Consider the following 13,534-nt stretch of genomic DNA (forward strand, 5'->3'; position numbering starts at 1 on the left):
CATCCCTCATTATCTTAGTGTAAAGGTAAAGGTTTGCCCTGACATGAAGTCTAGTCATGTCCGACTCTGGGGGATGGTGCTCATCTCCATTTCTAAGCCGAAGAGCCGGCGTTGTCTGTAGACACCTTCAAGGTCATGTGGCTGGCATGCCTGCATGGAGCACTCTTACCTTCTGTTACGCCCAGCTTCTGCTAGGTTGGGAGAAGCTGAGCGTAACAGTGGGAGCTCACCTCGCTCCCTGGATTCGAACCGCCAACCTTTCAGTAAGCAAGTTCAGCAGCTCAGCAGTTTAACCCGCTGCACCACTGGGGGACCCTAGTGTATTTTAGCGTATGTAGGAGAATATCTATTTGAAAAATAACTAGGGAAAGAGAGATTACATCTCTGCACATGATGCCTTTGATCTGGGCTTGGCCCAGGCATGTTTACTTTGGAGTAAGAAAGAAAAGGAGTCTAGCTTCATATTACATTATTGATGCACTGTGCAGTTTAACCCTCTGTTATAAATGGTAATCCCTTTCCTGAAACTAGCTGCCTGGGAGATTCTCCCCACAAGGGCCTTTTTATGGCCTCTATTTTGTGGGATGAGAAGATTCAACCAGAGAAAGAACACAGAGAAGAAAGGTTAATCTCCTAAAGCTTTATAGCCTTCATCCATACCAAGTTGCCTTTATGACTTGAGAAAAAAAAGGACAGGACTAATTACAAATCTTCTGTTGTCTCATCTAGTCTGTTTGGAAAAAAATTAGAGCCCAGAACGGTGTGTTCCCTCAGCTGAGAATGTCAAAATTCTGGGCCAAGAAAAGCTGAATTCAGCAACACATATACATTCCGCAAATCTAGCAACTCTACACAGATAGTTACTTCTTCATTTTGTCCGTTCCAGTCTCGCCCTGTTGATTTTAGGGAGGGAAAAAGAGAAATTCTCTTGGTAAAGGCCAACCCCACCTCCTACTATACGGTGCTCTGCATTTTCCCCAGAGCCACCTTAAACCCACCCTGTGAAGCTATGTTTGGAATGTGGAGAAAACCTTTGTTCTCATCTAGCACTCCCTGAATAAATTGGATCGGAACCCTTGTCATCCCCAATAGCCAAATGGGAGTTGTGGCTGAACACATTTGGAGGGCACCAGAATGGCAAAAGGATACAACGAGGAGTTGTCACTCCATTTCTCAAAAAGGAGTTTGACAATTTCTGGAGGGTGAGATGCTATTAATGGCTCTTAGAGACAATGGCATAAGGCATACACTCCAAGCTCAGTAACTGTGTACCTTGGAAAACAAAAGTCTGAAGTGCAAACTGTTGGAATTCAACCCCACACTGCCCAAGTCTCAAGTCCTCAACAAGGAACTGTTCAGTTAGATTAGTATAGACTAAGAGTTTCCCTTTTCCCCATGTCTCCTAAATGACAATTGGGAATGTGGCTTTTTGTTCTCTCTTTCCTCTCATTCTGATTGGTTGTTTATAATGGATACTTTTCTACGGCAACCTTTTTTGAATCTGTCTTCTGTCTTCTTACACTTTAGTATGGAGAGTATGTTCTGTGTGCTTTGAGATCTCTCTCTGCTTGTGTATCAGAGAGATGTAGTGATTGAGTTTTTCCCCTCTCTTGAAACTTTAGAAGAGATGGGTATTAGAGTAGTTCAGACCCAGTGCTTGATGATTAAGAAATGCAGTTATTTCTTATTATTGTAATAAATCTTCTGTGATTTTTTAAGATTGGACTCTTACATGTTTGCCTCCTAAGCTCTGAATTCTTTACAGCCACATCACACTCTGCTCGCTAATGAGCTGAATGCTCAACTTTTGTATCCTGTTTGTTTTTGGATGCTCTGCTATATGTTTTAGGGTAGTTTTCCCTACCACAAACAATATTTAAATGATAACGGCATTTAAGCATCAATAGAAAGAGTACATTATTTTTTCTTATTTTTGTAAATAAACCTTTTGTAATTTTTTAAGATTGGACTCTGCATGTTTGCCTCCTAAGCTCTGAATTCTTTATAGCCATATCACACGGCATTTCATGCTCTGCTTGTTAATGAGCTGAATGCTCAACTTTTGTATCCTGTTTGTTTTTTGGATGCTCTGCTATATATTTCAAGGTAGTTTTCCCTAACACAAACAATATTCAGATGATAATGCCACTTAGACGCCAAAAGAAAGCGTACATTATTCAGCTTTGCTTTTGTTCTTAAGGATGCCTTATTTACCATGTACTATCATTTTACTTTTTAGTCAACACATGGCCCTCCAGATTTTGTTGGGCTGTACCTTTCACCAAGATAGCCAGTTACAAGGGATCATAGGAGTTGCACTTCAGCATCTGAAGGGCCACACACTGCCTGTTCCTGTTTTAATTTGATGTAGCAACTGTTTTTACAATGGAAAGGCAGGTCAGAAATATCTGTTATACATGCTACTGTTAATAAGGGAAATGCAACCACACAGACTCCCAGCCCTATGCCTTCTAGAACAAGAAAACCACAAAGAGTGGTCATCCTGGCTTAGCAGATTTGGCCACACAGTTAGTAGGTTAGGTTTTGCCCCCCACGAGTTAACAAATTTTGGGGCAAATGTATGCTCAATTGTATACCAAAGAGCTCTCGACATTGCTGCACAAAATGATCTAACGAACATAGCGCAAGCTAGAGCCACTCCATACCTGGCCAAATTTAAATGTAATGTGGGCATGGAACCTTACCTCTCTTTTATACTTCCACTCTATATTAGAAATTTTTTCCCCCGGCTAGATTTGAGCAGCTCGACATTAAGTCCAAGTTGGGACGACATCAGAATATCCCCTACATGAGGAGAACCTGTGGGTGCCGTGAGGTAGATGCAGAAGTGGAGGACTCAGAACATTTTTTCTTAAAATGACCCTACTACAACAGGATCCGGTCTTACTACCTAGAGCCTCTGCTGGAGAACCATATTCATTTAGAGAATAAGGAGAAATTGCACATCCTCCTTCAGGGTTCAGATAAAAACTCTATCTTAAAATTGACCCTTTTTACCCAAAAAGCGCTGGCCATCCGTGAGAAGATGGAAGCAGAGAGAGGCGACCTTGCTGCCATCAACAAAACTCAAACTTAAAAACTTAATATGGACACGCCACTAGTTTTACCTACCCATGCCCCGCACCCTAACCCTATTTTAAGGAATTAATCAATTTTTAATCTTTTAACCTCTTTATCTTGTAGTTGCTCAATTATTTAGGAGTGGGTCGACAGGCCAGTAGGCCATGATGCCTTGTATTCATATATGGTTTTACTGTATGTGTATGATTTGTATGTTTTGCATGTTTTGATATGGTCAAAATTGACTAATCAATAAAGAATTGTTGTTGTTGTTGCTACTGTTCATACTGTAATAAAATTGGAAGAATATACCTTTTTGTCCTAGTGTTGGCCACAGAACTGAAAAAGGATGCACATTTTGATCACAGGTATCATATAGGATGTATGCATATACAATACTATTTATGCCTTAAAGATTAGAAACTTGATGTATTTTAGACTAGAACCTGCATTCCCCTAATTGTTGAACTCTACAGCTGATGTTGACAACCAAGCTTGGATGACACCATTATGAGAGACCAGGTTAAAACAAGAGGAAGAGCTTTTTGCACAAAGTAGTACAACGAGACACTCACAATCCGGTCAGGCGGAGGGCTGCTTCCCACTAAGCACTCCAGCCGTGCCTTGGCACCCACTGTAGTCTGCTGGCTGGGCCCTGCACTGATGATGGGAGGACCTGGAAACAGAAATGCTGTCAACACACCATCTAAAAGACATATGCCACTCCTCCCACCTGTCCCAGCTAGGCTTGGAAGGATACAATCAGGTCCATGGCTTAGGTGACTGCCTGGCAGAGTGTCAGGTGATGGAGCTTGTGAATTCATTACTTTAAGCACAGAATCACAAATCCCCTACTACAGCAGAGTCTCGCTTATCCGACTTTAGGTTATCCGACATTCTGTCTTATCCAACGCTCTTATCTGACCCCCCACCCCTTCCTCTAACATTTCCCCTTCAATTAAAGGAGCACTCCCCAACTCTCTCTCCATTCCCAATAAATGAAAAAGTCAAGACAAGGAGGAGGAAGAGGAGGAAGGAAAGGGGGAAAAGAAGCAGGACCAGAAGTGGAAGCATCCTCCCTCCTTCCCTCTGTGATTTCCATGCTCCTCTTCCGCCTCCGAGCACTTCCTGCTGGGCCACTCTAGCCCTGAGGTGTTGCCTTGCTTTAACCCTGTTGTTAGTATTCTAGCTGTCCAACACCACGTCAGATAGGTAACAGTAGGAGACTCCGTATTATCTGACATTTTTGTTTATCCGACATTCTGTCAGGCTGTTTATGTCGGATAAGACTCTACTGTATATTATTCCCCATGATGCCACAAAGAGGCTGTCTTGTCAACCCCACTGCAGCAGTCCCAAGGTAACCCTAGGCCCCTTACCATTCACAGCCAGTGCTACCTCCTTCTCAGCCACTCCGATGCGTGGCACAATAGCTTTGCAGACGTAAATGCCGGCATCCTCCTGTGTCACTGCTTTGAGGTGCAATGTGTTGCCGTTGCTCAGCACCTGCTGGTACACAAAGTCTTGGTTGTGACTCTCTTTGAAAACTGAGGGTTTCCTGCCTGACTCTTTTCAGACAAAGTGGGGTCAAGGGAGAAAAGGAACTTCTCAATGAGGATGGTGTTGATTCTGGTCCGAGCTGGGGAAAATGAAATTTCGGACTACAATCGTCCCTTGTGGATTTCATGAAGGGGACCTCTGGTTCTCCCTTCCCTAAACACTGAAGTCTCACTCTGTACAGACAACAGTGGGAGCTGGATGGTGCACCTAGCTTATTTTTATTTTGGTCAAGATTAGAAAGCATTACTTTAAAAAACTACAGACTCCAGACTCTCCTAGCCCATATGGTTGATGGCCAAATGGGCTGGAGAACTTTGGGAGCTGTGGTCCAAAAAAGATAATAATTGATTTTTTGTTATCTCAGATCTGTTATGGTTTGCAAGGTACAACTGGATAGAGATTAGAAATGTGGATGTCTAGCTCACTAGATACTTGTTCCTATAATTACTATAATATATTTTTGTCAAAAGATGGCAGTCTACTTACAACAGTAGATCCCTTCTTAGTCCAGGCCAAAGTAAGCGGTGGATTCCCAGTCCAAGTACAAGTGAAAGACGCATCTGAGCCAATATCTACAGTTAAAGGCTTGGGTTGAGAGATAAGGCGAGGTCCAACTGTGGGAAAACATTAGGAGGGAAGGGGTATTTCTGAGCGTTACCAGAGTGGAATACTCAAGAAACAGATCTACAAAGGAATCAGGAAGCTCCTGTCCCCATTTGTTCACACCTCACCTCTGCCATTGATACATTAGGTCATTCTCGTCTTGTGACAATCTCTCAGCCTCAGTCCCCCTTCTATAAGGTAAAGGTTTCCCCTGACATTAAGAATAGTCATGTCCAACTCTGAGGAGTGGTGACAATCTCCATTTCTAAGCTGAAGAGCCGGCATTGTCCATAGACACCTCCAAGGTCATGTGGCTGGTATGATTACATGGAGCGCCGTTACCTTCCTGCAGAAGCAGTACCTATTAATCTACTCACATTTGCATGTTTTTGAACTGCTAGGTTGGAAGAAACTGGGTAACAGTGGGAGCTCACCCCACTCCTAGGATTTGAACTGCCGACCTTTTGGTCAGTAAGTTCAGCAGCTCAGCGGTTTAACCCGCTGCACCACCAGTGGCCCTTTCTATGACATAGGGATATATTCCAGTGAGGAAACAGACAGAGCAGCAATACTGTAAAGGTGTGAGAGAGAATGTATCTAAAGTACTCTGAACACAATTATGCAAATAGAGATGACGCGAAAATAGAAACTCAAGGTGTCTGACCAAACCTGGTCTGAATAATGGGCAGCATTGCTGAGGCAGGAGCAGCAGCTCATGGTCAGCCAATGGTTATGTTCTCAGTTCTGATCATGAAGTCTTAGTCTTAGAATCTTGGAGGCTTTGGCCTACAACTCCAGCCAACATAGTCGTAGGTTAGGCTGACTCAGGTATTGTGGAAGCTATGGCCTCAAAACGTAACTTCTCCAAGCTATGGGTCATTTTCTTCATTTTGATCTTATCCCTTCAAATAGCAATGCTAGTGATTAAACTGGAAATCATCTGCATAGAAAGAAGGGATGGGAATTGCACCGCTTTCCAGATATTGTTGGACTGCAACTCACAGAATTCCCAGCATTCCTGCTGGGAGATACAGCCCAACATGTCTACAGGGCTGCACAATTCCTTCCCTGAGATAAAGCACATTCCCCACATATCTCAGGATCTGAAATCCATTTTGCTCAATACTCACAATGCACATCTACCAGCGTACTGACGTTAGTGCTGCCCACAGAGTTTGACACCTCACATGACACAGGTTCGGTGAAGAAGGACTGGTCAACTGTTGCTTCGTAACTATCACCATTGGCCTCTGAAATTGGCACACCTCCTTTGGCCCACCTGTGAAAGTAGGGATGGTTTCAAGAGAGTGGGAGAACCTCATAACATGAGCCTCTCCCCTGTTCTTGGTCTTAACATATAAGCATGCAATATCCGGTATTGTCATTAGGGGGCACCCTGGACACATCAATGATTCTTCCTGATTTCCATATGGTAGGATTTCCTATTCTAACTCTTACCTGTACCCAGTCACTTCAGGGTTGGAGGTGGCTGTGCAGAGGAAGCTCACTTTGCCACCCTCAGGGACAGTTTGTGGTTGCACAGACAGGATTACAACAGGCGGATCTGAAAGACAGAGAAGAATAGATAAAAGCCTAATAGGAAGAAGTCAATGATATAGTAAAGAGTTAGCTCCTTCCCAAGCCCAGCCTTTCATATATTCAAACTTCCTATTCAAGATCCCTTTCCTGATCAGCACTGGCAGCTATCTCTATTTAATGAAGCCCCAAGTTGACTTGGATCCCTTCGTGTCCATTTCTGCATCTCCCTAGGAAACACAACCTACAAACTATCTAACAGAACCACTAAGAAAATCCAACAAAGGACAAGAGGGATCCTCTCACCTCTGCAGGAGTCTACCATTTACCATGCAGCTGTGGATAAGTCTACATAGGGACCACCAAGCACAGCCTTGCCCAAACACACATCAAGGAACATGAAAGGCACTGCAGACTACTTCGGCCGGAGAAGTCAGCCATAGCAGAGCACCTGATGAACCAACCTGGACACAGCATATTATTTGAGAGCACAGAAATGCTGGACCACTCTCACAACCACCATGTCAGACTACACAGAGAAGAATCTGAAATCCATAAGCATGTAGACAATTTCAACAGAAAGGAAGAAACCATGAAAATGAACAAAATCTAGTTACCAGTATAAAAAAACTCTAAAATCATAGCAGTAAATAAAGAACACTCAAAAACAGGGGAACTCCAGACAAGAAACAATCAGGGGCAGCTAATCACCCCTCAACAAAGGATTCCTCCAGGCAGTAAGATGCCACACCTGAAACTGCCAGGACATTACATGCTAATCAAGGTGGCCAACAGAAACATTAACACCTACCTCAAACAGACAAGAGTTCTTTCCCCCACCCTGGACATTCCACAGATAGATAAACCCCACTTTCCTAGTTTCCAACAGACCTCACTACCTCTGAGGATACCTGACATAGATGCTGGCGAAACGGCAGGGGAGAATGCTTCTGGAACATGGTTATACAGCCCAGAAAACACACAACAATCCAGTTATTCCAGCCATGAAAGCCTTCGGCAATATATCTCCCTAGATACCTTGTTACCTACCTACTTACCTATCTACCAATTAGGTCTCCTCTAGAATTAACTAGGCTTATAATGCCGAAAGATTAGGAAGCTACAATTTCACACAGTTTGCCCCTCCAGGTTTCCTGTTCTTCCTTAGCCATGCAGATGCCACATTTTTAGGAGCCTGGAGCCGAAGCAACCTACAGAGAATACTGCTTATGCAGCAAAAAGCAGCTCCAGTGGTCTAGGCCCATGACAACTCTTCTAGTGTATTTTGCAAAAAGAACAGGCAGAGCGTCTATATATAGCATGTTTGCATGTCAAGCTATCTATCTATGGTTAAAAAATAGTACAGTTTGCACCTAAATACTATTCTTGATGTTCACACTTCTAAACCACTCTCTGTGTGACCTTGGCCAAGTCATGACCCCGACCTGTTCTGAGGAATGGGATGAATTCACTTTCCACATGTGAATAGAGGTCCCCACCTGAACCTTCATGTCAACATCATAAAGACATTATCACCCAATAGCACTAGGATCCCCAGTGGTGCAATGGGTTAAACCAGTGTTTCTCAACCTGGGGGTCAGGACCTCTTGGGGGGGTTGTGAGGGGGTTTCAGAGGGGTCACCAAAGACCATCAGAAATCACAGTATTTTCTGTTGGTCATGGGAGTTCTGTGTGGAAAGTTGGGACTAATTATATCATTTGAGTTGAGAATGCTCTTTGATTGTAGGTGAACTATAAATCCCAGCAACTATAACTCCCAAACAGCAAGGTCTATTTTCCCCAAACTCCACCAGTATTCACATTTGGGCATATTGAATATTTCTGCCAAGTTTGGTCCAGTTCTATCATTGTTTGAGTCCACAGTGCTCTCTGGATGTGGGTGAACTACCACTCCAAAACTCAAGGTGAATGCCCACCAAACCCTTCCAGTATTTTCCGTTAGTCATGGGAGTTCTGTGTGCCAAGTTTGGATTTGAATCCATCATTGCTGGAGTTCATAATGCTCTTTGATTGTAGGTGAACTATAAATCCCAGCAACTATAACGCCCAAATGACCAAATCAACCCTCCCCCCCGACTCCACCAGTATTCAAATTTGAGTGTATCGGGTATTGATGCCAAATTTGGCCCAGTGAATGAAAATACATCCTGCGTATCAGATATTTATGTTACAATTCATAACAGTAGCAAAATTACAGTTATGAAGTAGCAATGACTAATAGTGGGCTGTTTATGTAGTTTTAATAATGCTGTACCTATTTGGTTTTACCTGGTTTTTAATTATGCAGGTGTGAATCCATACAGTATGTATTAATTTATGGGTGCATCTCGTCATCAATATATGTAGCATTTTATTGAGTTATAGGATTTTAATTGTGTATTTTATATTGTATTCAATAATCCAGTTTTCATGTATTTATCTGTTTGCCTTATATGTGAAAGACCTATGGTCTAAGCATCGAATAAACTTGACTTGACACAAGTAGCAATGAAAATAATGTTATGGTTGGGGGTCAACACAACATGAGGAACTGTATTAAAGGGTTGCGGCATTAGAAAGGTTGAGAACTACTGGGTTAAATCCTTGTGCTGGCAGGACTGCTGACTGCAAGGTCGGCGGTTCAAATCCAGGTTGTGGGGTGAGCTCCTGTCTGTCAGCTCCAGCTTCTCATGCAGGGACATGAGAGAAGCCTCCCACAGGATGGCATCTCCTGGGCAATGTCCTTGCAGACGGCCAATTCTCTCACACCAGAAGAGACTTGCAATTTCTTAAGTCGCTCCTGACACACACACACAAAATCCAACGGTACTGCAGTTCTTCTTCCCAAGATCCACTGCCTATAGCTGCCAACTTCGTTCCCTCTCCAGGCATGCCTCCTTCTCCCAATCCAAAGACTTACATTGCACATTGAGGGTGACTGTGGTCTGCTTTCCAGCTGGGGCTGCTGGGTTGCTCACTCGGCAAGTAAAGGAACTGCCCATGTCCCGGCTGCTTGGAGTCAGGAGAAGGGTGCTGACAGCCACTTCTCGCTTGCCGTCATCCATCAAGGCCTGCAAAGGAAAGCACAAAAGCATTGTGTGCTTAATACAAGAGTGAGACATGTCAAGCTTAATACAAGAGTGAGACATGTCAAGATGGGAAGCTCAGACAGACTGAGCTTCCCATCCCTGCTCACCTAAAAGTCCCAGTTTCTCAATCCTTTGAGACCCTGGCTTTGCTACATGGTTCTCCTGTAATATTTAGGCATACCCAGCCTACTTTTGGTTCTCATTCTTTGGTCTTGCCAGTACTCACACACCTTACCTTAGAATACACAGTAGAGTCTTGACGCTGCCCGTCACGGTACCAGCTAATCTCAGCAGCTGGCTTGGCACCGGCAGCACGACAGGACAAGTTGTAGGGAATGTTGGAGATCACATGGACGACTGGACCATTGTGGATCTCAGGATCATTGGGAGGAACTGGAAGAACAAAGAGAAGAGGGTAGGTCTTATGATCTGGGAATGGGTTACCTACAGATGCAAACAAGAGACATCAAAACATGAGAGAGTCTTCGGAATAGATACCCAAGTTCAAAGGAAGCATTTTATTCAAACCTGATGTCATAAAAACCCAAGAATGAGTGTCCTGAATCTGACTGATCTGTTGCTCCTACACTTTTTCTGGATGCAACTCATTCTTCAGAAACACACCAGAAAACTAGCTTATCCTATTGGGATGTCCACCTGACAAGAGGCAGGTATTAGGGACATATGATCCCTCAGCTGTTCTTAGTTCCCGTCCAGACAGTACCTTTATCCCAGGAGATTCTGCAGCAAACAGGAGAGTGGCCAGATGCCATTCCCTGTATGCAGAAACAATTGCTACAAAAGGCAAAAAATTGTGCAGGAATATCACGGTTTTGATACGAATATGCGGATCTTTGCATGTCTGTACGTCCCTCCAATCGGGACTTTTAATCTGGGTTTGTCCCTGGGTTTTAGATTATTGTTTCTGATTGGTCAGTTCCTAAAAAGAAGGTGACACTTGAGTAGAAGGCAAGAACTTTGTTTGTGTGCCAGAAACTACATGAAACATGTGGAGGGCACATTTTCTCTGGCCAGGACAAAGTTGTGGCCCCCTAGTCAATGTTGTACATCTTTTCACAAGAAGGGCAATCGGGAACCAACATGTATAACCCAGGAATAGCACTCTGTTGTTTGATACCACAAGTACACAACCAAATCTGTCTGGACAGATGTACAGACAACCAGGCTCTAAAAGTGTCAATAATGACAAAGTTCTGTTCTTGGCTTGAAAGTGTGTTTTCCTGTTTGATTGTGCAGTGCTGACTTGGGCAGAAGTGGTCCTACCCCATAAATATTGTTTGTATGGCAGATACTGCATGAAACGTGTAGAGGGCACATTTTTTTTGGTCAGGACAAAGCTGTGGCCCTGTAGTCAACATTGTACATCTTTTCACACGAAATGCAATCAGATACAGCCATGTTTAACCAAGGAACAACACCCTGTTGTTTGATACAACAAGTACACAACCAAATCTGTCTAGACAGATGTCCAGACAACCATGCTCTAAAAGTGTTAATAATGACAAAGTTCTGTTCCTGGTTTGAAAGTGTGTGTTCCTGTTCGATTGTGCAGTTTTGCCTTGGGCAGAAGTGATCTTACCCTATACACTTTGTTTGTGTGGCAGATACTTCATGAAACGTCTGGAGGGCACATTTTCTTTGGCCAGGAGAAATTTGTGGCCCCCTAATCAACGCTGTACATCTTTTCACAAGAAGGGCAATCAGGAACCAACATGTATAACCCAGGAATAGCACCGTGTTGTTTGATACCACAAGTACACAACCAAATCTGTCTAGACGGATGTCCAGACAACCATGCTCTAAAAGTGTCAATAATGACAAAGTTCTGTTCCTGGTTTGAAAGTGTGCGTTCCTGTTCAATTGTGCAGTGCAGATTTGTGCAGAAATGGTCCTACCCCATACACTTTGTTTGTGTGGCAGATACTTCATGAAACATCTGGAGGACACAGTTCTCTGGCCAGGACAAAGAATGGAACTTTTGCAATGATTCTCTGCAGTGATTCTCTGCATATCCGCATCTTGAGGGTTTTAAGCCTCTAAATCTTGCAACGAAGCATCAAGTCTGGACAACAGAAGCAGAAATTCCAGGACCAACAGGTCTTTATGTGGACCTCTTCTGAAGTCCTGGGATTTTTTTGCCTCTGTTTAAAACCCGTGATTTAGTGCTGTCTGGAAGTGCCCTTAGACAGCAACTCCCATCAATCTTAGCCAGCATAGTGACTGGTGAAGGACAACAGACAACTACATCTGGATAGTCACGCGTGCTCCAGAGCTTCCACAAAGCAAGATCTAACATGCCTATGGAAAAAATAGAGACCAGAAAAATAATTGTATCACATTCTCAGCTGCTGTATCTGACTCTTGGTTGCCTTTATAATGTGTGTGTGTGTGTTTGTGTGTGTGCATGCATGTACGTGCCTGATGTCAAAGGCAGCGAGGGGATAGAAAATGTCTTATTCTGGTACAGTGCAACTCATTCTCTCACTCCTGATCCAATGATATTTCTATTCTGCCTAAGCAACCTGGTTGCCTGCTGCAGGCTTAGCATCTAATCTATTCTTCCAATAGGACGGGAGAGGAGGGGGCAGGAAGACAACATGGGCTCAGATCAAGGTTGGACAACTTCTTCTTCTTCTATTAAGCATTTTCCAATGCAATAAAAAGGTCAAAAAATACAGAAAGAACAAACAAGAAAAAAGAAAAGAAAAGATAGTCAAGAAAAAAACAGGAATAGTGAAAAATATTAAGACGGAAATTTATTTCCAACTTTTCAAACAATGATGAGACAAAGTTATAAATCATTTCTTTTCTAATTATGACTACCATTCATATATTTCTACCGCTTTACCAAATCTACTAATTATAAAAGCTCGTAATTAAGATGTTATATGTTTTTTTGTAAAAAGCCAATTAAAGGCTACCAATCTTTCAAAAATTTCACCAGTTATTTACTCTGATCAATGTCATTTATTTGTTATTTACTCTGATCAATGTCATTTATTTGTCCATTTTAATGAATCTGCCACTCTAAGCAGCCAGTCCTCATTCATTCTTATTGCTGTATTTTTCCACTTCTCGGCATACAATAATCTTGCTGCAGTGTTCACATATTGGAATAATTTTCCATACTTTTCCTCCATTTGATCATGCATCAGACACAGCAGAAAGAGTCAAAGGCTTCATCCCATGGGATAATTAAAAGGTTTGAGATTGTTGGTTTCCCTTTAAGCTTCGCAATTCTGGGTTTGGAAATTAATTTTCGTACCCCCATCATACCTCCTCCTTTCCTCTACTTTCTTTAAATTAAGATTTATCAGTTTGATTTGTCATCACACGGTAGAAGATTTGTTTCCTCCCATTGTAGGATTTTGATTATATATTTCGGTTTTATAAAAACATCACCTCGGCTCATAGAAAGTGCTTCTGAATTAACCCTGATGCTTCAGCAAGCTTCTGAATTGGTGATGGTAGGAAGTGGACACTTCTATGGGCTGCTTTCCTTCCCAGGTCCCAGTATTATGATATTTTTATGGAATGCTTTCCTTCCTTGTGGGGTGGCTCGCCTTCCCTTGTGGTGCTCGGACCCTCTTGAGCTCTCCTCCTTAAGGGGGGGAGAGGTCTTTGGGGTCTTCAAGCCCACCTTG

The 13,534-nt window shown here is 42.9% G+C and overlaps 1 protein-coding gene across 4 annotated transcripts in view; it reads right to left on the reverse strand.

The window, feature by feature from the left end:
- Nucleotides 1–13,534, reverse strand: part of KIRREL2 (kirre like nephrin family adhesion molecule 2) — a 105,917-nt gene that overhangs the window by 17,607 nt on the left and 74,776 nt on the right. For 3 of the 4 annotated variants that reach the window (XM_060783906.2, XM_060783903.2, XM_067460662.1), the window contains exons 4-10: nt 10,105–10,262; nt 9,701–9,851; nt 6,703–6,808; nt 6,375–6,523; nt 5,128–5,255; nt 4,461–4,590; nt 3,657–3,757 (exon numbers count right to left, since the gene is read on the reverse strand). In XM_060783906.2, the coding sequence (XP_060639889.2) occupies nt 3,657–3,757; nt 4,461–4,590; nt 5,128–5,255; nt 6,375–6,523; nt 6,703–6,808; nt 9,701–9,851; nt 10,105–10,262 (923 nt within the window). The remainder of the gene's footprint in view (nt 1–3,656; nt 3,758–4,460; nt 4,591–5,127; nt 5,256–6,374; nt 6,524–6,702; nt 6,809–9,700; nt 9,852–10,104; nt 10,263–13,534) is intronic. The other variant, XM_060783905.2, reaches the window with a different exon arrangement.

Source organism: Anolis sagrei, chromosome X (assembly GCF_037176765.1).
Source record: "Anolis sagrei isolate rAnoSag1 chromosome X, rAnoSag1.mat, whole genome shotgun sequence".
NCBI lineage: Eukaryota > Metazoa > Chordata > Lepidosauria > Squamata > Dactyloidae > Anolis > Anolis sagrei.